The sequence below is a fragment of the Poromitra crassiceps genome, assembly GCF_964638095.1.
Source record: "Poromitra crassiceps genome assembly, chromosome: 5".
In the NCBI taxonomy this organism is placed as follows: domain Eukaryota; kingdom Metazoa; phylum Chordata; class Actinopteri; order Beryciformes; family Melamphaidae; genus Poromitra; species Poromitra crassiceps.
This window is the reverse complement of record NC_139642.1, coordinates 43,459,924-43,485,109: the sequence shown is the minus strand read 5'-3', so window position 1 is coordinate 43,485,109 and position 25,186 is coordinate 43,459,924. Positions and strand designations below refer to the sequence as shown.

Genomic DNA, 25,186 nt, shown 5'->3' with positions numbered 1-25,186 from the left:
TGAATGTAGTTGTGCTCGTGGTGAAGGTGACACTACAACAGCAGCTGTGGTGATAAGATGAGTGAGAGGGGTGAAGCTGAAGAATGTGGAACAGGTGGGCCGTTACAAGTGGGTGTGAGAGCCTGGCCTGAACCTATATGATCCTAGTGTGCAGTGAGTCTGCAGACACAGACAGAGGGCCTTATCTTACGCCCAAATGCAAGTGCAAGGGAACATCTTTCCTAGTTTCTCGCACTCAAAATCTCGCTTTTTTTCTTTTAATTACCACTGGGTCACTGAAACGCGTCCTTTGTCTTGACCCAGTGGTAACCAAAGAAAAAAAAAGATTTTGAGTTATAATTATTTTTGCACTTGCACTTGGGTGTAAGATATGGCCCAGAGAGAGAGAGAGAAAGAGAGAGGGTGTAGTCAAGCCAGCCTCTGTCGCGTGAGACTTACTCAGGCGCTTGCACACGGCCATGCAGTACTCCTCAGAGTCAAAGTTGTTGCGGTTGCCGGCGCAGCCCCCGTACACGAAGCGCACGCACTTCCTCTGCCTCATGTCGAAGTGCCAGCGCGGCATGGAGGCTCGGCAGGGGCCGGTCTCCGCCTCCAGGCCGCACACCGCTGCCGGGGGACAGCGGTTAGATCATCCAGCCACCGGGGGCAGCACTCAATTCCAGCTGACACTTATATACTGTACACTCAGATAACTAACAGCAGCTTAACTCAGCCCACTGTCCAAATAATCCTTACTGGTAAACCACATCTTTAAGAATGGCAAAATAAAGAATATGGACTGTGACATCTATGGTTATGATGAAACAAAATGGGCATAAAACATAGAGAGAATACTCATTTTGTTGTTAGAAACATGATTAACAGGAATCGGCCAGCAATAGTTTTGGCTACAAGTAAGACAGAATGCCTTGTCCGTGTTCTCTGATAAGGCAGAACAGTACATCACATAGCCTGCTGTGAGCTGAAGAGCAGGGTATTTGCTGATGCACACACTTATCTAATTACAGTCTGGCTGATAGGAGAAATTTAGGCATAATTGCCCCTAGTTTAAAACTTTAAAAGGTTCGATTGTATTGAGGTGGCAGGCAGAGTGCCCAGAAAGGAGTGAGAGTGAGTGAGAGGGAGAGAGAGAGGGTGAGCGAAAGAGAGAGAGAGAGATGGGGACTAGGGAGGGAGGCAGTGTTGTAGTCAAGTCACTATATCTCCACTATATGTCCAAGTCGAGTCTCAAGTCACCAGTGTTCCAGAGTGGCCGACTCGTGCATTCATGTGCTCCTCGGATGGTTCGATTTTCCGAGTTGGCCAGTCGTTCTTCCGACGCGCGGGTGTTCATGTGCTTGTAGTGTCGGGATGAATGGAAATATGGAAATCATAGCAACCAGTGCCAAAAAATAGAAACAGTGTCCAAGTGCAGAGTCATGTTGCTATTCACATAGGCTGAAACAATATGGAACTTTATATTAGTGGTTTTGAACTAGACTGGTTGTAGTCTGCAAGCAATATCTGTGGCAATGTAATGTTACTGGTAGAGGCGCACCATGCAGATAACGTTATTGCTCCTACCTGAGTTGCAATAGGTACGTTTTCTAAGTAAACTAGGTCACTCTAGGAGGACAGCAACTAACGGTAATACCATATTAAACGATATGATGACATGTGAGCAAATAGTTGACATTACATAAAAAACATTCTTAGCTCAAACAAAACATCCACTCTTGTCCGCCATGTTTTCTGCATATATGACGTCAAGTCGGCAACTCGTGTACCAAGATTCTCACAGAGTTGCCGACTTGTTCCGAATTGAGAGGCCGTGAATTTTCCCTCTTGGAATGACATTTTTCTTTTGACACCGACGTAGGGCTGGGTATCGTTCAAAATTTTTCGATATCGATACCGTTTCGATACTTTGATTTCGATACCGGTTCCTGAACGATACTTTTTTCGATACCAATTTTTAGAAAAATCCATTTTAACAAAAATAAAACTGCATTACACATTGACAATTATGATACAAATCTTTAGTTTTTTTCAAGTTTTACAGCAGAAAAAAAAACTACTGTATTTAACATAACTTTAAGTTGTCTAAACTTATTGCTGTCCCTACAAAAAAATATTGGAGTAGCCTACTACAAAGGAAATAAATGTAGGCTAAAACAAATAAATCAGTGCAATAGTTTTCAGTGCAAAACGGAGAGGTGCAAATGAGTGTTTAATATTCACGGATGCAACAGAACGCTATTCTTGTCCAAACTGATGAGATGGCTCCACTTCATGCATGGAAGACAATAGTTGAGCATTGACTAGCCTATCAATAATGGCACAAAGTGAATCCCATTTATATTCAACAAACTATCATGACATCAGCGTTTGTTAACGAGTTGCTAGTAAAAATACATAATGGCGATAACTGCCCGCTTGCATATAACGTTAACACTAATTAATTGAACATCTAACGCGCGCGTTGCAGATCAGTGTTGAATGCTCACTGCTGCAACAGAACGTCATTCTTATCAAAACTGATGAGACAGCTCCACTTCATGCATGGATAGGGCTGGGTATCGTTCAAAATTTTTCGATATCGATACCGTTTCGATACTTTGATTTCGATACCGGTTCCTGAACGATACTTTTTTCGATACCAATTTTTAGAAAAATCCATTTTAACAAAAATAAAACTGCATTACACATTGACAATTATGATACAAATCTTTAGTTTTTTTCAAGTTTTACAGCAGAAAAAAAAACTACTGTATTTAACATAACTTTAAGTTGTCTAAACTTATTGCTGTCCCTACAAAAAAATATTGGAGTAGCCTACTACAAAGGAAATAAATGTAGGCTAAAACAAATAAATCAGTGCAATAGTTTTCAGTGCAAAACGGAGAGGTGCAAATGAGTGTTTAATATTCACGGATGCAACAGAACGCTATTCTTGTCCAAACTGATGAGATGGCTCCACTTCATGCATGGAAGACAATAGTTGAGCATTGACTAGCCTATCAATAATGGCACAAAGTGAATCCCATTTATATTCAACAAACTATCATGACATCAGCGTTTGTTAACGAGTTGCTAGTAAAAATACATAATGGCGATAACTGCCCGCTTGCATATAACGTTAACACTAATTAATTGAACATCTAACGCGCGCGTTGCAGATCAGTGTTGAATGCTCACTGCTGCAACAGAACGTCATTCTTATCAAAACTGATGAGACAGCTCCACTTCATGCATGGAAGACAATAGTTGAGCATTGACTAGCCTATCAATATAGCCTTAATGGCACAAAGTGAATCGCATTTACATTCAACAAACTATCATGACATCAGTGTTTGTTAACGAGTTGCTAAAAATACACAATGCCCGCTTGCGCATAACTTTACCGCGCCAATTAATTAAACAATCTAATGCTAGATACAACTCACAGCCAGACTGTCAGACTGAGGGATCTGATAACCGCTAATCAACAACAACTTGCGGTAAGCGGACCCACCTCTCGATTATTTCGCTTGTCTGTGGAAACCAGTCCCAGCTCCACTTGTCTCCGCACCGCACGCTGCCTGCCTCAACAAACACACACCGGCTAAAGTGGGCGTAACTTTCCCTGCATGCTTCTACATGACAGCCAATCACCAGCCGTATTAGAGCGTGGTGTGCAAGCATGTCGCATGCTTATAGGCTCAATGACACTGTTTTGTTTTGGTATCGAAAATTGGTATCGATTGACAAGGGAGGCTTCGATACCCCTTAGTATCGATGTTTTCATTTCGGTGCCAAGTAAGTATCGAAACTCGATACCCAGCCCTATGACGGCACATGAATGCATGATAATACAAAAAGGGTAACAAAAACAAAAAGCCAGCTCTCATCAATCAACAAGTCTGAGTCCTCGTCTCCAACTTCCGAGTCCGAATGCATGAATGCTAGAGGCCAAGTCTGAGTCATCAGTGCTCAAGTCCAAGCTGAGTCACGAGTCCTGAAAATGTGTCCAGGACTCGGACTCGAGCCGGACTCAGATTTGACGACAACACTGCAGGGAGGCACATCGTTATGATTCAAATCTGAACATGACAAACCTTTGACTTCTTGTAGAGTCTTGTCCTCGTCTTGGCTCTCGGCCATCTTGCTGTTCTCTCTCTTCTCGTCTTCCTCCTCCTTGTCGGCCTCTTCGTCCTCGTAGACGTAGTGGTACTCATCTTCGTCGTCGTCGTCTTCGTCCTCCTCTTCCTCGTCTACGTCCACGGGCTCCTCCGTCTGGGTGGGCTCCTCCGCGGCCGGCGCCTGGCTGGTGGTGGAGAGGTGGAGGTGAGTGAGCGAAGGGAGGGAGCCAGGCAGACGGAGTGATTCATCAACGCGGGCAGAGCAGCTGCCGTAGGTCAATGTCGCCACACTTTCATTCGTCCAGATGGCCGGTAATATCTGCCCTTCGCAACGGGACGGAGATTGCACACCCGATATATCAAAGACACGCATGGTCGTGCAGCCACAGGCGCACACACAAACACACACGCGCATCTCCCCGCAAATACCGTTAAGAACTGCATGCCTCCACCCAGAGATGGGCAGTGTTTAAATTACATACAGTATACTGTATATGGAATAGGATGAATCAGCGTGACGTCACTTGACACCCAGAAATGCGGAACCCCGCAGCAGTTAATAGTATGAGTTGTGCCAAACAAACGTTAATATCTCAAAAACTATACATGACATCGCTTATATTTTGACATTCTGAGTGAGAGTAGAAGTAGCTCAAGAGTTTGATGTATAATATATGCATGTCGTGTTAAAGTTGTGTGAACTGTCGCAGTTTTTAAAATGTAAACAGAGTTAACTGGCTAGAGTCAGACACACAAGCCTTGCGCCACTTGGGCTCCATAGGGTTCCATTGCCATTGCCACTCAGTGACGCGGTTTGTTTACCAAAATGCTGCTCGGCTGATCCCTCGTATACATATTTTTATTGATTTTGAGTATTTTGTCATTTGTATATGACCGGAGTAGAAAAAAGAAAAGAAAAGAAAAGTCATTTAAATCAAGATATGTTTGGGTGTAGAGTTTTATTTTATTTAAAGGGACAGTTCACCCCCAAATCAAAAATTATATTTTTCCTCTTACCTGTAGTGCTATTTATCCATCTAGATCTTTTGGTGTGAGTTGCCGAGTTAGCAGCTAGCACATGTAATTTGGTCTCAAGAAAATGGTTCCTACATGAAACTGCTCACAACAAGGTCTGTGGATTATCTTGAGTAACTGGGTCGTAATTTCTGGAAAGAGACAATGCTGTTGAGTTTTTCAAATGATTTTCTTGCCAAGTGCCATCCAGTTCCACTGTATTCAAGAGAAGGCAGACATCTCTACGGTCGACCCAAGGACATGTGTCACATGACTTGCTTGATATAGCGTGATCGAACAGCGCGATCCTCCCACGCGCTAGTGTTCATTTTGTTGTCTATTTTTTTATTTAGTCTTAGTCCTGTGTCAAATGTCCTTGTTATTTTTTATCATATTTAGTCAACCTCATCCTGTTTTTATTTACCATAGTCAAGGTTGAGTCGACTAAAAGTCTGAGTCGAAACGTATTGGAAAGACCTATTATCGGTTACTATGTGCACGATTTCAGACGGACAAGCCCGGACAAGCCCGTCTTTTATTGTCACACGATCACACATCAACACATGCATGGCCACAAACACACTCATGCTGATGGTGGCCGGTGAAATTTGTCCTCTGCATTTGACCCATCCTGGCTTGTCCTTTCCTCCGGGGGGCAGGCCAGGAGCAGTGGTCGCTTTCTCGTACAGCGCCCGGGGACCAACTTCGGATGTTGTCATCACTGGTCGGATGACGATGACGATCTGATCTTCTGCATGTTTTTAATGGGGGGGGTTATATACGGAGGAACCCCCTGGGGGAGCACGGGGAGAACATGCAAACTCCGCACAGACAGAAGGCCCTTACGACGAGATACCCCACCTGGGCAGTAGGCACTGAAGATATGGGGGGGAACACAACCACAGCGCCCACAGTGTCCCAGGCGAGAATCGAACTCAGGACCTTCTGACTGTGAGGCGACAGCTCTACCACTGAGCCACCGTGCCCCCCACTGCATTACAGACACAGATTTAACTGTTTAACTTCTTCTTCTTTTGTGATTGGATCTTTTCCCAATTCGCCCCCACTAACATTTCCGTCTAGTTTTTATTTTCTAGACGAAAATGTCAATAGATTTCCTCATAGTTTTTGTCATCACAACTTTGTTTTTATTTAGTTAACGTCTAGTTTTTATCAGTGAAAAGCATTTTAATAGTTTTCGTCGATGAAATCAACACTGCCACGCGCTACGTCCTGCCAGTGAAACTCCTCGCTGTCACGTGAAAAGAAGTGGCTGGCGACTGTATCGGAGGACACATAAAAAAAACAAAAAAAACATAACAAATAACACCCTCACCTGTCCTCTACGGCGCCCTCGCCATCGTCCACATCGGCGTCATCAATGTCCTCGTCCTCCTCCTCCTCCTCCAGGTCCTGGTCCTGGGGCGGGGCGGGGGGCGTGTCCTGTGCAGAGGGCGTGCGGGAGGGGGGGCAGCACACGTACTCGGTGCCGTGGAACTTGTCGATGCCGCAGGGCAGCAGCATGCCGTAGCTGTGCAGCACCATGGAGCTCTTGGCACACGCCTGACAAGGCAGAGGGAGAGAGAGGAGGTGAAACCCACTGAGCATAAGCACAGGATGGATTACTGTACCTCCCTCAGTACTGTTCACTTTTAACTTGTGCTTTGACAAGGTCATTTCTGTTGAACCTTTATCTATTGAAGGAAAGTAAACTGACTACACAGACTTTTTGGAAGTTGGTCCATTGGTCATCTTACCCAGTGACGACAGGATTGGCAACAAAATTATCCCTGATAGTTGTGTCCAGTGCGCATGCTTTCATACAGCTAACTCATCATAGACCACTAGCATTATCCTTGGTCTGAAGATAAAGCTTTCAGTAATCCAAAACTGCTATTCGTTTGTATTCTGTGGGCTGTAGATCCCTAACTTCTGAAAATAAAACCTAAATCTTCATCATTAGTGAAGTCCATTACAAATCAACAGCACAACATTTTGCTGTCTGGCTAACATTGCTCAGTTCCTGTGTAAAAAAAACTAACAAACATGTTTTGTGCATTCTTTTTTGTCTATTTTACCAATCCCCTAAAAAGCCTGGCAGGTTCATTCAAGTTTCAAATTTTCTCACTCTTAGCCGAATGTTATTGCCTCCATTTACTTAACATAACATCATGTTACCTCCAGCTGTGACTGTTACACAGTCACAGCTAGCAGCTACGCACGCTGCTACATACAGTCACAGCTAGCAGCTACCCATGCTGTTACATACAGTCACAGCTAGCAGCTACGCACGCTGTTACATACAGCCACAGCTAGCAGCTACGCACGCCGTTACATACAGTCACAGCTAGCAGCTACCCACTCTGTTACATACAGTCACAGCTAGCAGCTACGCACACTGTTACATACAGCCACAGCTAGCAGCTACGCACGCTGTTACACATACAGTCACAGCTAGCAGCTACGCACGCTGCTACATACAGCCACAGCTAGCAGCTACGCACGCTGTTACATACAGCCACAGCTAGCAGCTCTCCTGCTCAGCTACCCGCTGAGCAGCTCTACTGTAGCAGTTGGGGATTAAGTGTCTTGCTTATGAGTATTTCACCGGTTTAATCAGTTTAATCTCTCTCCCCCTCATTTGTTCCAACTCAAGATTTTCCCAGTGGTAAGATTTATGACTGTTTCGCTGTAACACATTTTTTATCGACTGGAGACCTTCTGTATGTCACACTATCTAAAGCTGCAGATGCCACTAGGCTTTGGGCATTGATAGTGATATGTGCTGGGGAAAAGCCAAAGACTATACAGTTAAAAAGCAGGAGGCTGGTAGCACAAGGTAGATGAAGCTGCTGAGCTGCTCTTCTTGTCCTGGTCTGAGAGCAGGCCCCCGAGGGCCGGGCTCCACAGCGGCCCAGTGGGGATTATCTGCATTACAGCCACAACACTAATCTGATTAGTGGCTCCCCGTCAGCCTGTGATCACAGGGCCTCTGAGACTCACAGAGACAGGTGCAAAGAAAGCAAGAGGAGGAGGAATGAGAGAGAAAGAGTGAGAATGAGAGAGATAAGGTAGTGGAAATGTGGTTACTTCGGATGCAAAAATTAAAGCCGACGTTAAATACTCCCTATTCCTGAAGGACGAATGATCCCCTCTGTGTAGGAGTCTTTCCCCTCGCCTTGCTGTCTCTGAGATAGTGTTACAATGAGACACACAGCCTCCCACTGTTTACCTCCTTGGCCACACCGTGCCACTGCTGGTGGCTGACGCACATGTCCATGCGCTCCTTGTGGAAGAACTTGCACTTCTCCGGAACCAGGAGCACGTCGCTCACGAACTCGCCCACTGTAATGACAAAGCACATGGCCCGGCCAGCCTGTTAGTCACGCCACCAATCTGTCCCCAAGTCCCGCCCCAGCCAGCACCTCGTGCCGGCCCCAGCCTGGTCACAGCTCAACAGGGTCACAAACTATCAGCGTTCCCACACATTTTCATGGATAACAGTTCAACTTTTCCATGGCTTTTCAAGGATCCACAATAGAATTTTCATGTAATGTGAAGCGGTGACTCCGAATCAATACCAGGAATTATTACTACACTGGACAAATAGGACACACCTCTTTATAATGGATTGTACTGCTTTGAGTCACTGCATCACATTACATGGAAGCTATTGAAATAAAACGTGAATTTTCCATAAATAATATTAATATAAAACACAAGCAGCACTAAGATCCAATACCACATCATTACGTTACTACATTACGTCATCAGCGACAGAAAATAAATGTGCTGTTATGTTACATTACATGCATGTGGTTATCCACGGAAGATTACTGTAATAATTAATCTCATCACACACAACAAAATCCCATTAATTTTCCAAAACTTGCAAGGATAATAAGGATAATTCTATCACTTTTCCAGGCCTGGAATTTGGAAATTCCATGACTTTTCCACGCTGTCCATGAGATTAGGAAATCTGAACTATAAAGCGCTCACTGGGACCAAAAAAATGGAATAGCAGAGTGGAAAAAAGGCATAATTTAATCATTGATTAGTAGTCCGGTCCTTTGCATTTCATTGGGGGCATAACAGAAAGGCCATTTGACACTTCAACATCTGGCCATGCACGTGGAGCCAAGAGGGACTCATCTCTTTTACACACACCAGCACTAGCAATCAAAAGGGCAGCAGGAGAAAATCAGGTTTCACAGTGTCACCCTTTTAATGCAGCCAACACTCTTCCTGGGAGTGAAATACACCATTTTGCTTGATGAATTCAATTGTGAGATGTTTTATTCATCAGACGAACCGACAGAAAGCTCATGTGGGAAATATAAAAGACAAAGACGCCTTGCGAATTGCCATGAGATGTCTCGGGTTGAAAAGCAGGCAGAGGCAAGCATATGGTGCAGGGGTCATAAGAAACATTCAGTGGGACAGGGGGGCAGTTGTTGATGGCCTGGTAGAGTGGCGAGCTGTTCAGGTACAGGTAGAGACGCTGCCATCGGAGACAGATGGAGAGCCCGGCGCAGAGAGAAAGGGACAAAGAGAGAGGAGAGAGTCCAAAGCTGAGATCCGACTCGGCTAAGGGAAGGGCAGACCGAAAGCACACAATGCGGGTCTAGAGGTTTCATATAGAGGTGGCCTATAACCACTCATTTAGTGGTTAGCCACGAGCCCGCTGGCCTGAGGCGCTTCATATAAAGGCAGGCAGACAGGCAGGCAAGCAGACAGACAGGCAGGCAGGCAGGCAGGGAGCGGGTGAGAAAGCAGTGTTTTGGAAAATGAGAGGGTAGCAGAGGAGAGGAAGAGGAGAGGAAGAGGAGTGAGCTGGAAATAGCAGAGGACGACGCGGCAGCTGCTTCTCATCTCCGCCCAGGAGGCACGGCAACACCCCCCCATCCCTCCAACCACCTCATCCTCCCTGCCTCCAACCTCTCCTTCTCTTAAGGCCGAGAGAGAGAGACAGAGAGAGACAGAGAGAGAGAGAGAAAGAAAGAGGGAGAGACAGAGAGAGGGAAGGAGAGAGAGACCGAGAGAGACAGAGGGAGAGAGACAGAGAGAGGGAAGGAGAGAGAGACAGAGAGAGAGGGAGAGAGAGACAGAGGGAGAGAGACAGAGAGAGGGAATGAGAGAGGGAAGGAGAGAGAGAGACAGAGAGAGGGAAAGGGAAGGAGAGAGAAACAGAGAGACAGAGGGAGAGAGACAGAGAGAGAGAGCTCAGGGAAAAGCATCATAGTCTGTCTCTGACCCCTAGTAACCCCTAGTTCCTCCACATCCTCCACTGGATGCTCTACTGGGGCTTTGGTTCCCTAGCTCTCTCTCTCTCTCTCTCTCTCTCTCTCTCTCTCTCTCTCTCTCTCTCTCTCTCTCTCTCTCTCTCTCTCTCTCTCTCTCTCTCTCTCTCTCTCTCTCTCTCTCTCTCTCTCTCTCTCTCTCTCTCTCTCTCTCTCTCTCTCTCTCTCTCTCTCTCTCTCACACAGGTTGGTTTGGTTGTGAGCAGACGGCGTGCACAGTCACACTGCAATGGGTGATGGATGACGGTGTTTGGAGAGCAGCTGTGCCTCGCAAGCACTGCAGCGCTGTGTGTATAGCTGTGTGTGTGTGTGTGTGTATGTGTGTGTGAGAGAGAGAGAGAGAGAGAGAGTACATACACTCCTCTTTCTCTGTGACCTCCTCTCCTCCTAGTCTATTCATACGCAGTTCCTTTACCCTCACGTCTATCAGACACCAGTTCTGTAGCCACCTAGCCTGGCTGTTGGGTGTGTGAAGGTGAGGATATACCGTACATGTTACACCAATCATATACTGCTCGCTGGTCAATTATTCAACTGAGCACCATCTAGCTGCATGTCCACATTAGGGCTGTTGGGTGTCGAGGGCTTTTCCAGAGAAAGCCTGGCCTCATGACATTTTGTGAAATCAGCACAATGTCTTAAAATGTAAATAACACACTCGGCGCAACAAGAGTGACAATCCAATCCAATATAAATCGAATATAACATGATGATGATACATCTGGTCTCAACTCCCTGGTTCAACTCCCAACTCATGTGAGAACTTTTATACTGAGTGAAGTTTGCATTTTTAGCCAAAACCTTACCCCAACCATAACCAAATTGTTTGAGGCCATTTACACCTGGCATTAACACGCGTTTTCTGCCATCAGATTGCAATCGGATTGTATTTTATCATTTCAGCCGAGTTGCTCAACCTTGACCGTTCCACATGATGAACACTTGAAAATGGTGTGCATCATGTTACAAAATGTTGTTGTGACTGTGTTGCCAGTATTGACAGAGGTTTGACCCCCTAATTACAAGCCTTGATTTGCATCCATTATCAACTTAACTGGGGGGCTTTAAGCAGAGAACTTAAGCAGGGTGTTCTAGGGCTAGGCAATTAACTGAAAATGTATCAAAACAGACATTCAGAACCTCTAACTGACTTAAACTTGCTCATGTAAATGAATCCAATTAATTCATTAATCCAATTAATGAATGTTAATCCGGTTAATACTTTCCCCAATGCGTGCGTTCATGAACTGTCCCCTTACAAATATACTACATCGTGTTTAGTTACATGCCTCCTCTACAGTACAGACCTTGTGAGGGAACTATGAGGGCGGTGTTAAAAAAAGGGGTATAAAGTAAATAATCGTTCGTTAATCGTGATCGAGGTAAAAGTTTGTGAAATAATAGTGATACACATTTGAAGTCATATCGCCCAGCCCTATTAGGGTCTTCACACTTTCCACCTAACGCTTACTGTGTGAACGTATAGGTTGTCATCACATAGGTTGCAAGTTAATATTATTTATATGATTGAGTGAACGAAATTCTCAACATTAAACATGAGAAATGATTTTTCAGCAGTAGTCTGCTAGACTCTGCTGCAAGGATTACAGTGCCATGGAACAAATGTCACATTCATCTGCAGAGCATTGTTGGGGACAGGAACATGGAGGGATTGTGGCTTTGTGACTGAGCCTCTGCATGGGCCCTGAGAGATGGGATATGGTAGAACCATATCAGTCTCTCTCTCTTTCACTAAGCCCCTTTCTTTGCACTTGTATTATTCATAAACCTATTAACTTGACATGGACGCAGGTCTGGCCTTTTTAATCATATTCCCCGCGCTACGGCTCACCTCCCTTTGCTCTGTTTCATTTGCTTTTGATTCTACTGTCATTACCGTACGTATATAAGGCAGATACCTTTTGATTCTGCTGTAATTGCAGTACGTATATACTGTAAGGCAGATACCTTTTGATTCTGCTGTAATTGCAGTATGTATATACTGTAAGGCAGATACCTTTTGATTCTGCTGTAATTGCAGTACGTATATATGGCAGATACCTTTTGATTCTACTGTAATTACTGTACATACTGTATATAAGGCAGATACCCTTTGATTCTGCTGTAATTACTGTACATATATAAGGCAGATAGCTTTTGATTCTGCTGTAATTACTGTACATATATAAGGCAGATAGCTTTTGATTCTGCTGCAATTACTGTACATATATAAGGCAGATACCTTTTGATTCTGCTGTAATTACTGTACATATATAAGGCAGATACCTTTTGATTCTACTGTCTTTACCGTACGTATATAAGGCAGATACCTTTTGATTCTACTGTAATTACTGTACATACTGTATATAAGGCAGATACCTTTTGATTCTGCTGTAATTACTGTAGATATATAAGGCAGATCTCCTCCAACCTGTCTGAGCCTGACCCTGCCCTCTCATTGGAAGAGTAAGTACACCACTACAACAGTACTCTCCACGATGGTTTAGACAGGTTTGCACCTCTGAAAACCCGGGCAGTGTCGTTTTGTCGCTCCGCCCCCTGGTACACTGATGAATTGAGAGCCCAGAAATCAGAGGGCCGCTTCAATTGAACGCCGTTTCAGACAAACCGGTCTGACCGTCCACCAACTATCCCTGAGAGAACACCAGAAAGCCTACTCCGCCGCACTGAGGGCTGCCAGGATGTCATATTACACCACCATCATTGACTCTGGCCATACCAACCCCAAGCACCTGTTCTCCACCATCAATCGGATGCTTAAGCCCAGGGCCTCCTCTGCGGCTGACCCGTCTGTCGATGACTGCAACCGATTCATGGACTTCTTCAAAACAAAGATTGAAGGAATCAGGGACAACATCACCCCCACTCACCCTGCCCCCCCCCCCCCCCCCCCTCCTATAACAGCCAAACACTGGATTCCTTTGCAGAGGTGACGAGTGATGAGCTATCGGCCACCATTCTCAAGATGAACTCTTCCAGCAGCTCCCTGGATCCTATCCCCACTCCACTTTTAAAACTGTGCCTCCCAGCCATCGCTCCCACCATGACCTACATAATAAACAGGTCCCTGACCACTGGCGAAGTCCCCCCTTCCCTCAAGATAGCAGCCATCAGACCGGTGCTTAAAAAGCACAACCTCGACCCGGAGGTGCTCTCCAACTACAGACCAATTTCCAACCTGCCCTTCCTTGCCACGGTTCTGGAAAAAGTTGTTGCCGTCCAGCTGCACGACCACCTCCAATCCCATCAGCTCTACGAGACCTTCCAGTTCGGCTTCAGACCATCACACAGCACTGAGACAGCCCTGGTGAGAGTCGTGAATGACCTGCTCATGGCGGCAGACTCCGGCTCCCCCAGCCTGCTGATCCTCCTGGACTTGAGCGCCGCGTTTGATACGGTCGACCATGACATCCTGTCTCAGCGTCTCAGGGAGGTGGGAGTCACAGGCACTGCCCTTGACGTCTTCCTCTCCTTTCTCTCAGGAAGACTGGTGTATGTCGCTCTGGGCAGTTTCATCTCCAGCATCAGGAGTGTCACCTCTGGTGTCCCACAGGGATCAGTCCTGGGTCCCCTGCTCTTCCTGGTGTACATGCTCCCCCTGGGGAAGATACTGAAGAGCCACAACATCAACTTCCACTGCTACGCCGATGACACCCAAATCTACTTTCAAACCTCCCCTGACATCCATCTGACTCAAGCCCGGGCCACCAAATGCCTCAATGACATCCGCCACTGGATGAGCAACAGCTCCCTCCAGCTCAACGGGAGTAAAACAGAAGCCATCCTCATCGGTACACCTCACCAAACAAAACAGGCCGGCATCACCCACATCACCATCGACGGACACTCCATCCCCCTCTCCTCACTGGTCACCAGCCTGGGTGTCAAACTTGACCAAACACTGTCATTTGACGCCCACATCAAATCCATCTGCCAAACCTCATTCTACCATCTCCGGAACATCTCAAAGCTCAGACCACTCCTACCCCAAGCCGCCGCAGAAAAACTGGTCCACGCATTCGTCTCCTCCCGCATTGACTACTGCAACTCCCTGCTTGCAGGCCTCCCCACCAAATCCATCCAGAGACTGCAATTTGTTCAGAACTGTGCCGCCCCGAACCCGGAAGTCAGAACACATCACCCCTGTCCTCCACTCACTCCACTTGCTCCCCATCAACCAACGCATCACCTTTAAACTCCTCCTCCTGGTCTACAAGGCAGTCAACCACACTGGTCCCACCTACCTTCAGGAACTCCTTCCCCCCAAGCCCCCCTCCCGGTCACTCAGATCCGACACCCTCAACCTGCTTGTTGTCCCCCGCACCAAGCTGGCAACGATGGGTGACCGAGCCTTCTCCACTCTGGGGCCACGCCTGTGGAACCAGCTCCCAGAAACTGTTCGGGCATCTGAATCCCTCGCTGTTTTTAAAACGAACCTTAAAACCCACCTGTTCCGCTCTGCTTTTTACTAGCTCTGAGCTTTTAGCTGTTTTTAGCTTGTTTTTATTTTGTCTTTTAGCTACTGTAAAGCACCTTGAGATTTGTTTTACATTTTAAAGTGTGCTATATAAATTAAAGCCATTATTTATTATTATTAGATAGCTTTTGATTCTGCTGTAATTACTGTACATATATAAGGCAGATAGCTTTTGATTCTACTGTAATTACTGTACATATATAAGGCAGATACCTTTTGATTCTGCTGTAATTACTGTACGTATATAAGGCAGATACCTTTTGATTCTACTGTAATTACTGTACATATATAAGGCAGATACCTTTTGATTCTGCTGTAATTACTGTACATATATAAGGCAGATACCTTTTGATTCTGCTGTAATTACTGTACATATATAAGGCAGATATCTTTTGATTCTACTGTAATTACTGTACATATATAAGGCAGATACCTTTTGATTCTGCTGTAATTACTGTATGTATGTAAGGCAGATACCTCACATGTCCCATCCAACATTCTGCCAACACCACAAATACTGAATAATTCAGTGGCACTTGTCGTTTGTCAATTGCACTTCATATGAAAGGGGAGCGTGACAATGAGGGGGCGAGGGGTGAGGGGAGGTGGCTGTGGCACGCTGTGGCGTGTAGCATATGATCAGAGGCCTCCAATTAAGCCCCGAACATGCTCCATTACATAATTAGCCACAGAGCGTCTCAATGGCCTCCTTGCCAACACGTTCTGTTTATCTCTCCTTCTCCATCTGTCTCGCCTGTTCAAACACCTCATTTGCAACCCAGCAGAACAGCAGAGGAGAACTTGTCATTTGATGGGCAAGGAGTGAACAGGCATAGAGGACCTTTAACAATGACGGCAAAAATGTGCAAGAATAGGCAAAAGGCCTATTTAACTATGCGTGAAGAGGGAATGGGATTTTTTTTAATTAAATGTCACAAATGTCACAGTACTGTTGCTGAATCAGAATGAGAGATCTTGGTTATTGATGGAGGTAGTGGCTGGCCAGTGGGAGGCGGCTAAGGTGAGACAGACTAACTTTGAGGCGAACATGCTTTTCTTGCTTTCCTACTTTTGCTCTTCACTCAGCTGTAATGTGATTGAAGATACCAGTTTTTTTTGTTTGAGACTGCCTGGCCATCAGACTTTCGCCATCTTCGCTGCCATAAGATCAAGGACCACAATGGAAATAAGTCTGAGACTTTATTGTGCCATCCTTGTCCATTTTTAAAGCTGTGATGTATTTTGTATTATTGCTTTTTCTATTGTCGAATCAAATCAAATCATGCATAAGCCAGAGTGATTTAAAGAGAGAGTGGTGCCAACGAAAGTCCAAAATACTTGATAGTCACATGACTTACTCACATACTGTAGCTATAGTGTGCGGGGAATAGTTCCAGGAAGTATGTTTGAATGCATAAAATAATGCTGATAATATACAATTTGATTCTTTAAACGTCTTACTCTTTCAAAGTACATCACAAATGGTCCATTCTGCAGCAACTCTAGAGTGCTGCTTAGTCCAGAACCTTACTTCCGGGAACTATTGTTAGGTAAAAACTGTATAATAAAAGTGTATAATAAACTTTTATTGACTAACGTTTCAACGCCAAGTGCGTCTTCATCACTCAGTCTTGACTCTGATGAAGACGCACTTGGCGTCAAAATGTTACTCAATAAAAGTTTATTCTACACTTGATCCGTGTGCTCCAGTGCCATACTTTGGACAAGCTATCTGAAGTCTCTCCTCAAAGATTGCCCTCGTTCTGAGAGCACCGGACCAGCCTGCTGGACTGTTTGGGTGGAAGCGCGCCGAACCTCATCCTGAAAAGTAAAAGCTGGTCCATTGGAGTGAATGGAGATGACACAAGTCTTATATTATATCTCTATGGCTCTGACACCCACAGAGCGGTCTTAGGCTGTCAGATGAGAGGATTGGAAGTGGTGGAATTTTGAATCAGATAGATTCTACCTGCACATCTCTCATCGATATTCCTCAGTCACTGAGTGGCCACTCCAGCTGTGATGTTTGCTGTCTCATGCATTTCCAAAAAGGCTCCTCTCTCCATTTGCTAAAAATGCTCTTGAATTGTAGCCCACTTGACAGTCCAATGCTACCGCTAAAGGCCTTTTCAGCCCGGGCAGTGGCACAACTCAATCAGCAAGAGGCTCTGGAACAGAGGAAGAGTTTCCAGCACAGAGGAAGGATGATGGCTTCTCCTTCCTGAGATAGCCGGTCAAGGGAAGAGAATCCTCGTTTTCGGAACTCTATTTCAACCCCGAGACTCAAAGGCAGCTGCAGCAGAGTGTCTTCTTGTAAGTGGAGGGGCACAGAGACATGTTACAAGTTAGAGGCTCTCTCTGACATTTAATAAAGAAGAATAGAACCATGGTGCCAGTGCTGATTACAGTGAGGCTGTGGGACAAAGGGCTGTGTGTATGACAGCACAAGCACAGGCGAGTGGAGAAACAGGCAGTAATAACGCTGCAGGCCTCCTCACAGACCCCCCTCTCTCTCTCTCTGACCCTGGGTGTCTGTGGGAGTTTATGGCCACTGTCTGAGAGGGGAAATAAGATTGTGTTTTATTGCTCAACAAGCCTCCCCAACAATAATAGCTTCTCCCCCCCCCTAGGCCATCCATTCTCTGAGAGACATTAGCTAGCTCCCATCCAGCCTGGATCCGCTCCATCTGCAGCTCAAGGCCAGGATTAGTCAACTGAAACGGACTCCAATATTGCTCCGTGTCACCTCTGCCTATGGCTTAGCTGTATCATAATCCCTCCTTTCTCTATGCCGAGCGGAGGGCTAGTTTAGACCAGGGAGGACAATGGGGATCACCTGATATGAAGAGGCATTACAGTCCCCTAAATGGTTTCCCCAGCCCTTGAAACGAGCCGTCGGCGTACGGGGCTTACCTAAACATTTGTAAGGCACCACAATGTGGGCGTGGCCTTTGCACACCTTCTTGTCCCTCTTGCACCAGTTCTCAATCCTGATTGGCTGGTTGGCTTCCACCACGTTTGTGATTTGCAGTTCGGGATACATCTGTGGGAGGACGTGAAGGGAGGGGGAGAGAGAAAATACAGTCAGAGAGGTGTGTGTGTTTGATGTTTGTGTGTGTGTGTTTGGTGTGTGTGTGTGTGTGTGTTTGGTGTTTGTGTGCGTGTTTGGTGTTTGTGCGTGTGTGTGTTTGGTGTTTGTGTGTGTGTGTGTGTGTGTGTGTGTGTGTTTGGTGTTTGTGTGTGAGCTGAGACAGAGAGAAGGTGAGATAAGCAGAGCTTCAATAGAGCCCTTAATCCATGGTTTGTCATCTCTAGTTGCCATCTGCTCAACCATGAAAGAGCACACAATTTACACTTTCCACAAATGCCAACAAAATGTCATCAATAAATGCAGTTGAAGTTCATGGGGAAAAGCATCTTAAAAATATACATCCCTGCTTTTATTTATCTATTTTCCAAATCTGCATAATCAACCATGACAGTAAAATCAGCAGCCTCCTAATGTCAGGAGATACGGTAGGAGGAACAAGTAAATAAGATTGTGTATATCTGTATCACGGAGGAACGCGGCCTTAATTATAGAGAGACAGCGAGTCGCAAGGTCTGCTAACTGTAACACCGCCACTGTAAATAAAACGGCTTGGAAGCAACAGCCTCTCCAATAGCAGTTGCTCATTCAAATCACAATTGAATGAAAAATGACTTCCAAACACCACAAATCCCTATACCATAACGCCTATTTAAATGTCCCCAAAAATTACTTTGCTCATATATTTACATCACATCATACTTTAACACTTTCCTGGAAAGCATTGTATTTTTGTTTGTGTCACGGTGATTCACCTCTTGGCAGTACTGCAGCACTCCCTCTTTGGTTCCTACGCAGCTCTTGGTTCCGGACGGGTCGGGTTCCCAGCGGCCCGTCTGGATGTTCACATGCATGTTGAGCTTTTCGCAGAACATGGCCACCTGCGGCTCGGCCACGGCAAACCCTGTGCCCGCGTTGGCTGCCAGCGCCTGGAGAGGACAGGAGAGGAGAGAGAGAGAGAAATGGGGGTTAATGCATCATTACAAAGCCATAAAAGATGGAAGCACTCTGGCTTGCAGTCAGACTTGAGACGCGGTCTGCCCCCCTCGCTTTGACTCATAAACGCCCTTATGAGTCAGACACAGAGGCCTGACACCGGCTGGCGGCTAGAGTGAACTTGTTTGATAAGCGGGTCCAGTTCATGGCTGTACTGCGGCGGATAACTGTAATAGAGGCAATGGATCGGCATCAGAACGGCCTGTCAACACTTGGCAACTAACGCCACTCACTGCAGTGCTGAGAGAGAGCAGAGAGAGAGAGCAGAGAGAGAACAGAGAGAGAGAGAGAGAGAGAGCAGAGAGAGAGAGAGAGCAGAGAGAGAACAGAGAGAGAGAGAGAGAGCAGAGAGAGAGAGAGAGAACAGAGAGAGAGAGCAGAGAGAGAGAGAGAGAACAGAGAGAGAGAGCAGAGAGAGAACAGAGAGAGAGAGAACAGAGAGAGAGAGCAGAGAGAGAACAGAGAGAGAGAGAGAGAGAGAGAGCAGAGAGGATCAGACAGAAAGAAATTGAATGCAGCTCCTGCCTGCAGCTCTGGAGTGTTTCGTTAGCTTGACGTTTAGACAGACGACTAGAGGTTTGATTGGATTCATGCGCAAGGTTTTGCTCGTTTGTACTGCACACTGAGAGAGAGAGAGAGAGAGAGAGAGAGAGAGAGAGAGAGAGAGAGAGAGAGAGAGAGAGAGAGAGAGAGAGAGAGAGAGAGAGAGAGAGAGAGATCCAGTCCGTCATGCCTCACAAAGCAGGACATTCCTAGTTTAGGGCAGAGCTTTGCTTCTCTAGGCCTCCCGGGACAAAAGTCTGGCCACAAGCAGTGGATCATTTACTCCTGATGGTAAACACTGATGAGTCCTGATCCACGAGACATCTCACATCAACTCAGAGACCCATACAGGCAATGCCATTTAATGTGTAGAGATAGTATGTGTGACGAGATACATCATCAACGAGACCCACACATACAGCCAATGTCATTAATGTGTAGAGATAGTATGTGTGACGAGATACAGCATCAATTCAGAGACCCACACACACAGGCAATGTCATTAATGTGTAGAGATAGTATGTGTGACGAGATACAGCATCAACTCAGAGACCCACACACACAGGCAATTCCATTTAATGAGTAGAGATAGTATGTGTGACGAGGCGAGATACAAAAACAGTATTTTCTTCAACTAATATTTGTGTGGTTTTTCCATCCGAATGTCCCGTGTGTGTTTACCTCCCCACCCTTTGGGCGAGAGAGGAAATCTACTATCTCTCCCCCCCCGTTGGGCTACGTCCTTCCTGTCGTCACAAATCCCGCTCAGTTCACTGAACCCTGCAGTTCCTCTTTCTGCAAGCAGGAAGCAGGAAGCAGGCACACCCAGTCTGGCTGTCCTTCGCCGGACGCCACTGAACACTGCGGACGATGACGGTACAAAAACTGCTGCGTAATTAGCCGTCACGGGATCGCCAATGCCTTGGGTGGGCTGCTAGCATCAGCCAGCTAATCGCTTCTTCATTGAGACAAGAGCGGGTCACGGCCCGCTGCGCCGCCGCGCCCGACGCCAGCGGTCTCACAGCAGTGGAGATCTCTAATGAATCAGCGTGCCAGCTGTGGTGACTCTGCAGGAATATCATCCACACTTGATTGTCATAATGTGATCAGACTGAGTAAACAGGACCTGGTCCCCGGAGAGAGAGGGACTGAGTGAGGACTGTTGGGACTCTAAAGCTGTCCAGCGTCTGCTGCCGGCCGCCACCCGGGGCCTCGCCCCGCCACCCGGGTCCCCGGGCCGCCACCCGGGTCCCCGGGCCGCCACCCGGATCCCCGGGCCGCCACCCGGGTCCGCGGGCCCCTCGCTGAGCTGAGGAGAGCAGCAGGAGAGGGAGACTGCAGTGACTGTGTGTCTCAGTCTAATACTGTGCAGCTCCCAGGCTGACGATAAGCTCAGAGCAGAGCAGGGACCAAAACAAACCCGGTGCAATCAGCAGTTGGCTGTAGCGTGTGATGAGCAGCGGAGGCCGCCAGCGCTGAATCTGCACACACACACGCACACAGCCACACAAGCAAGTGGTGCCCACCACACGCATATGCACACACACTCTCTCTCACTCACTCACTCACTCACACACTCATGTGCACCCATGCAAACAAGCATAAATGCACACACACACACACACACACACACACACACACACACACACACACACACACACACAATCCCAGCGACACTAGCAGCCATACACACTCACTCACTCACTCTTGCAATCCAGAGCTGCAACGATTAACTGTTTAGTTGTCAACTATTGAAGCCTCTTTATGTAACCTTTTTACCTTAATGTAACAGCTTTTTAATCATTTTGATGGTACAGTGGCTTCTAATAGGGAGAATGGCAGTCATTCCAAGGCACAGCGCCCTCTGAAGGCCTGTTCCTGCACTGTGGATGTTTGGTGGCCGGAGCAGCTTGACAGATTAATGAAGAAAATAAGACACAGATTAATTGGCAATGCAAATAATGGTTAGTTGCAGCCCTAATGCAGAATGCAGGCAACACACACACACACACACACACACACACACACACACACACACACACACACACACACACACAGAGAGAGAGAGAGAGAGAGAGAGAGATGATGTCCTGATTGGGTCCCAGAGGCAGGACAGGCCTGGGTGAAGCTTGTGTTCCCTCCTGGCTTTGTATCATATATGTTGTTACAATCTTGGATGGTCATATTAAACATGGGCTAAGCTTCAAATAAATATGTGAAAGTGTTTTAATGTTACCCCCATGAACCCCCCCTCCCGCCCATGAACTCTCGTAGACGAGATGACATGGATTTATGCCGATTTTGTGCGAGAACCATAGTTTTGATGACGTCAGGTAGGACTTGTTACCCTGGCAACAAAGCGTTGCGGCCGGCCGGCACGCAAAGTGCGCACGCCCTCTAGCCCCCACCCTTCCCTGTGTTGACATTTCTCCAGTACACTGCTGACCGACACGACAGTAGCGCTGCTAATTTCCACTCGTCTCGGCCGTATCTGCCTTTCACTTTCACACAAAACAAGGAGACCACTTGGAAGTGAGCCAGGATGTAGGACTGAAGTGGTAAGTTCTGAAAATATGTGTCTCATTCCAGCATCGGTTGTACCTAGCAGCTAGGAAGCGCTAACGTTACTTACCACCGGCTGGGTAACGTTAGCACTTGCTATTAGCCTAGCAGCACAGCTGCCTTTCATAGACATGAACAACCGATGAATGATGAAGGCACACATTTTCAGAACTTGTAATGTTAGTCCAACTTGCTGACTTCTCCAAGTCCTCATTTTCGTTTGGTCCGTGTAGCCTTTGCTAGGAGAGGCACACTATAGTCAGTCACAAGCATTTGGGAAGTTAGCTAACTAGCTACATTAGCTGTTGTGTTGTCGCTTGGAGCTGTAAAACAATTATATAAACGAGCAAGGGATTGTCAAAACGAATCTGACCATCGATGACAAACGTGACTTGGGCATAACAAGCAAGGCTATCAATTGATATATCAACATCCCCCTAGCTATCTATCCCCTAGCTCCGCTCGGCCCGGGCTGTGCCGGGACATTTCCTTCGGCGGGTGGCCACAAAAACTCCTCGCGCTGACCTCCTGGAGTATTTTCCGGAGGGTGGGGGTTCAAGCACAGGACCTAAAACAGAGCGTTTCATACAGAGGCTGAACTGAAGGGGGCAGTGAGAGCCAGTACAAGATAAACTGAGTTTTTTCAACTATGAATGATGCAATAAGTTACTCTACTGGAGGCCAACAATAAAATAATAATACATTATATTAACTAAATATGGGCCCTTTAAGGTTTATACAGTCTATGGTGCCGTGCACACTGGACGTATGTATTTCACATAAGAAAGCTTTGGAAAACATGTCGAGAGCGCTTCCAATGCGCACAAAACACAGCGCACACAGCGTTTTTTGTGTGCTTTGTTTTGTTTTTCCCTGCAGTCGCGTGCAGTAGCCTACAGTTCAGGACGCAACGATCACAGGGACGGTAGCCAGCTAGTTTCATCTGTTAGATGTTGTTGATTGTTCGCACTGTAAACATGAAAGCCAGATTATTGGCAATTCTGGCAGCAGCGGAGGTTGAAGATCCCCCTGGCAGGTAGTGAGGAGTTGAACTTGAGACGCCCAGAGCGCTCCGCTAAAAACACTACCCGCCAAGAGCGCTTAAACACCAGGTGTGGTCCTTGAAGGAGGAGCACTCCTAGTGCGTCCTGACCAGAGAATGAATTGCAGAAAGGCGCTGGCAGCTCAAATACACACGTCCTGTCTGCACGGCACCTACGGCTGCAAAGAGAAGTCCTATTGTATAAAAGTTAATGGGAAAATGACTTGACTTCTCACTTGATTTATTATTATTACCTCAGTAAACTCTTTCCTAATCAGTTTATGGTCTCAATCACTAGTTTCAAGTCTTCTTCAATTTACTGCATGATGTTCATTTTGTAAATTGTGGTCCCATTTAGAGTCAAATAGATGATCAAACAGACTATGCTCGGGGCATGATTGACAGGTCGCCTGTCCAATGATCGCGCAGCTCTCGGATCACGGACCAGTAGCAGGCGGCACTGCAGACCCTCTTGTCCAAATATGGTCGATTATGGCTAAAAACAATAACAACAAAACACCACCAACAACAACAACAACCAAGATGGCGAGGATCGGGAGACCACATCAACTATGGCTACGTGCATATTTGTATAGTCTATGCGTTGGACAGAGGGCAGAACCACCAGGGGCAGCAGACAGCAGGAGTTAGTGATGCACGCACGCACGCACGCACACACACACACACACACACACACACACACACACACACACACACACACACACACACACACACACACACACACACACACACACGCACACACACACACACACACACACACACAGGGCTTGAGGGGGAAGGCCAGGCATAGAAGAAGTGATTTGTCTCGTCTGTGATCCCTCTCTCATCGCCCGTGATTCCCCGGATAGGAGGATGATGGACCTCAAGACATCACAGATTGGACAGTCAATGCCACTGACCTAATAGCCTGCCACATCTCACACACACACGCACACACACGCAGTCCGTCACGCACACACACACACACACTTAGTGTTGAAGTACTCATCACACCACATTTTAAGGGTCTTGGTTCTCGTCTTGGACTTGACAGCACCTTGATTCCGACATTTATTTCAAGATCGCTCGAGTTTGCAACCGTGTGTCATCGTCACCGTCAATCACGTCCTCTAAGTCATATGATTAGATCTGACAAACGTCTCCCTACAATGCCTTCTGTCATGTAGCAAATACAATATGATCAAATGTACAGTTAATAAAATGCTTAATAAATACATTACCAGCCGCAACTGTGACACTGGTATTGTTTTCACCTTGTGAGTCTGTGCATGTCATCAAGGCAAAATGTGCTCCTGGACACAGCTATTGTAGCGGGAACTACAACACAATCCATTTTGAGTACTTTGCAGGTGTTTATATGTCTGGCTGTCTGTCGAAGATGGGTGTGATCCGAGCAAGGGGATCCGTCCAACATTGCACCCCCGCTTTACGCCCCTGGCCCACATTGCACCCCCGCTTTACGCCCCTGGCCCACATTGCACCCCTGTTTTACGCCCCTGGCCCACATTGCACCCCCGCTTTACACCCCTGGCCCACATTGCACCCCCGCTTTACGCCCCTGGCCCACATTGCACCCCCGTTTTACGCCCCTGGCCCACATTGCACCCCCGCTTTACGCCCCTGGCCCACATTGCACCCCCGCTTTACGCCCCTGGCCCACATTGCACCCCCGCTTTACGCCCCTGGCCCACATTGCACCCCCGCTTTACGCCCCTGGCCCACATTGCACCCCCGCTTTACGCCCCTGGCCCACATTGGTTTTAGGTGGCGGCTGGTGTGATCCCATCACAAGGTGGTCTCTGCTTGTTTGTTGTTTGAAATATTCAAAGAGAAACTGGTTTTGAGGCCTCACTGTGATGGCTTTACCAACACTCTGGTCTCGACTCGCCCTCCTACCCTAGAAAGTCTTTAACTTTCTCAGATCTTGGGCTTAACTACAATGTTGACACACACACACACACACACACACACACGTACACAAACAGCTACTGGAAAAACATGCCACGCCTACCGAGCATG

At 46.7% G+C, this 25,186-nt stretch overlaps 1 protein-coding gene across 2 annotated transcripts in view; it reads right to left on the bottom strand.

Annotated features, from left to right (window-relative positions):
- The window catches only part of aplp2 (amyloid beta (A4) precursor-like protein 2), a 91,188-nt gene that overhangs the window by 24,645 nt on the left and 41,357 nt on the right, over nt 1-25,186 (bottom strand). The window contains exons 2-7 of one of the 2 annotated variants that reach the window (XM_083637648.1): nt 18,759-18,932; nt 17,829-17,958; nt 8,347-8,459; nt 6,451-6,677; nt 4,077-4,285; nt 439-606 (exon numbers count right to left, since the gene is read on the bottom strand). In XM_083637648.1, coding sequence (XP_083493774.1) covers nt 439-606; nt 4,077-4,285; nt 6,451-6,677; nt 8,347-8,459; nt 17,829-17,958; nt 18,759-18,932 — 1,021 coding nt within the window. The remainder of the gene's footprint in view (nt 1-438; nt 607-4,076; nt 4,286-6,450; nt 6,678-8,346; nt 8,460-17,828; nt 17,959-18,758; nt 18,933-25,186) is intronic. The other variant, XM_083637649.1, reaches the window with a different exon arrangement.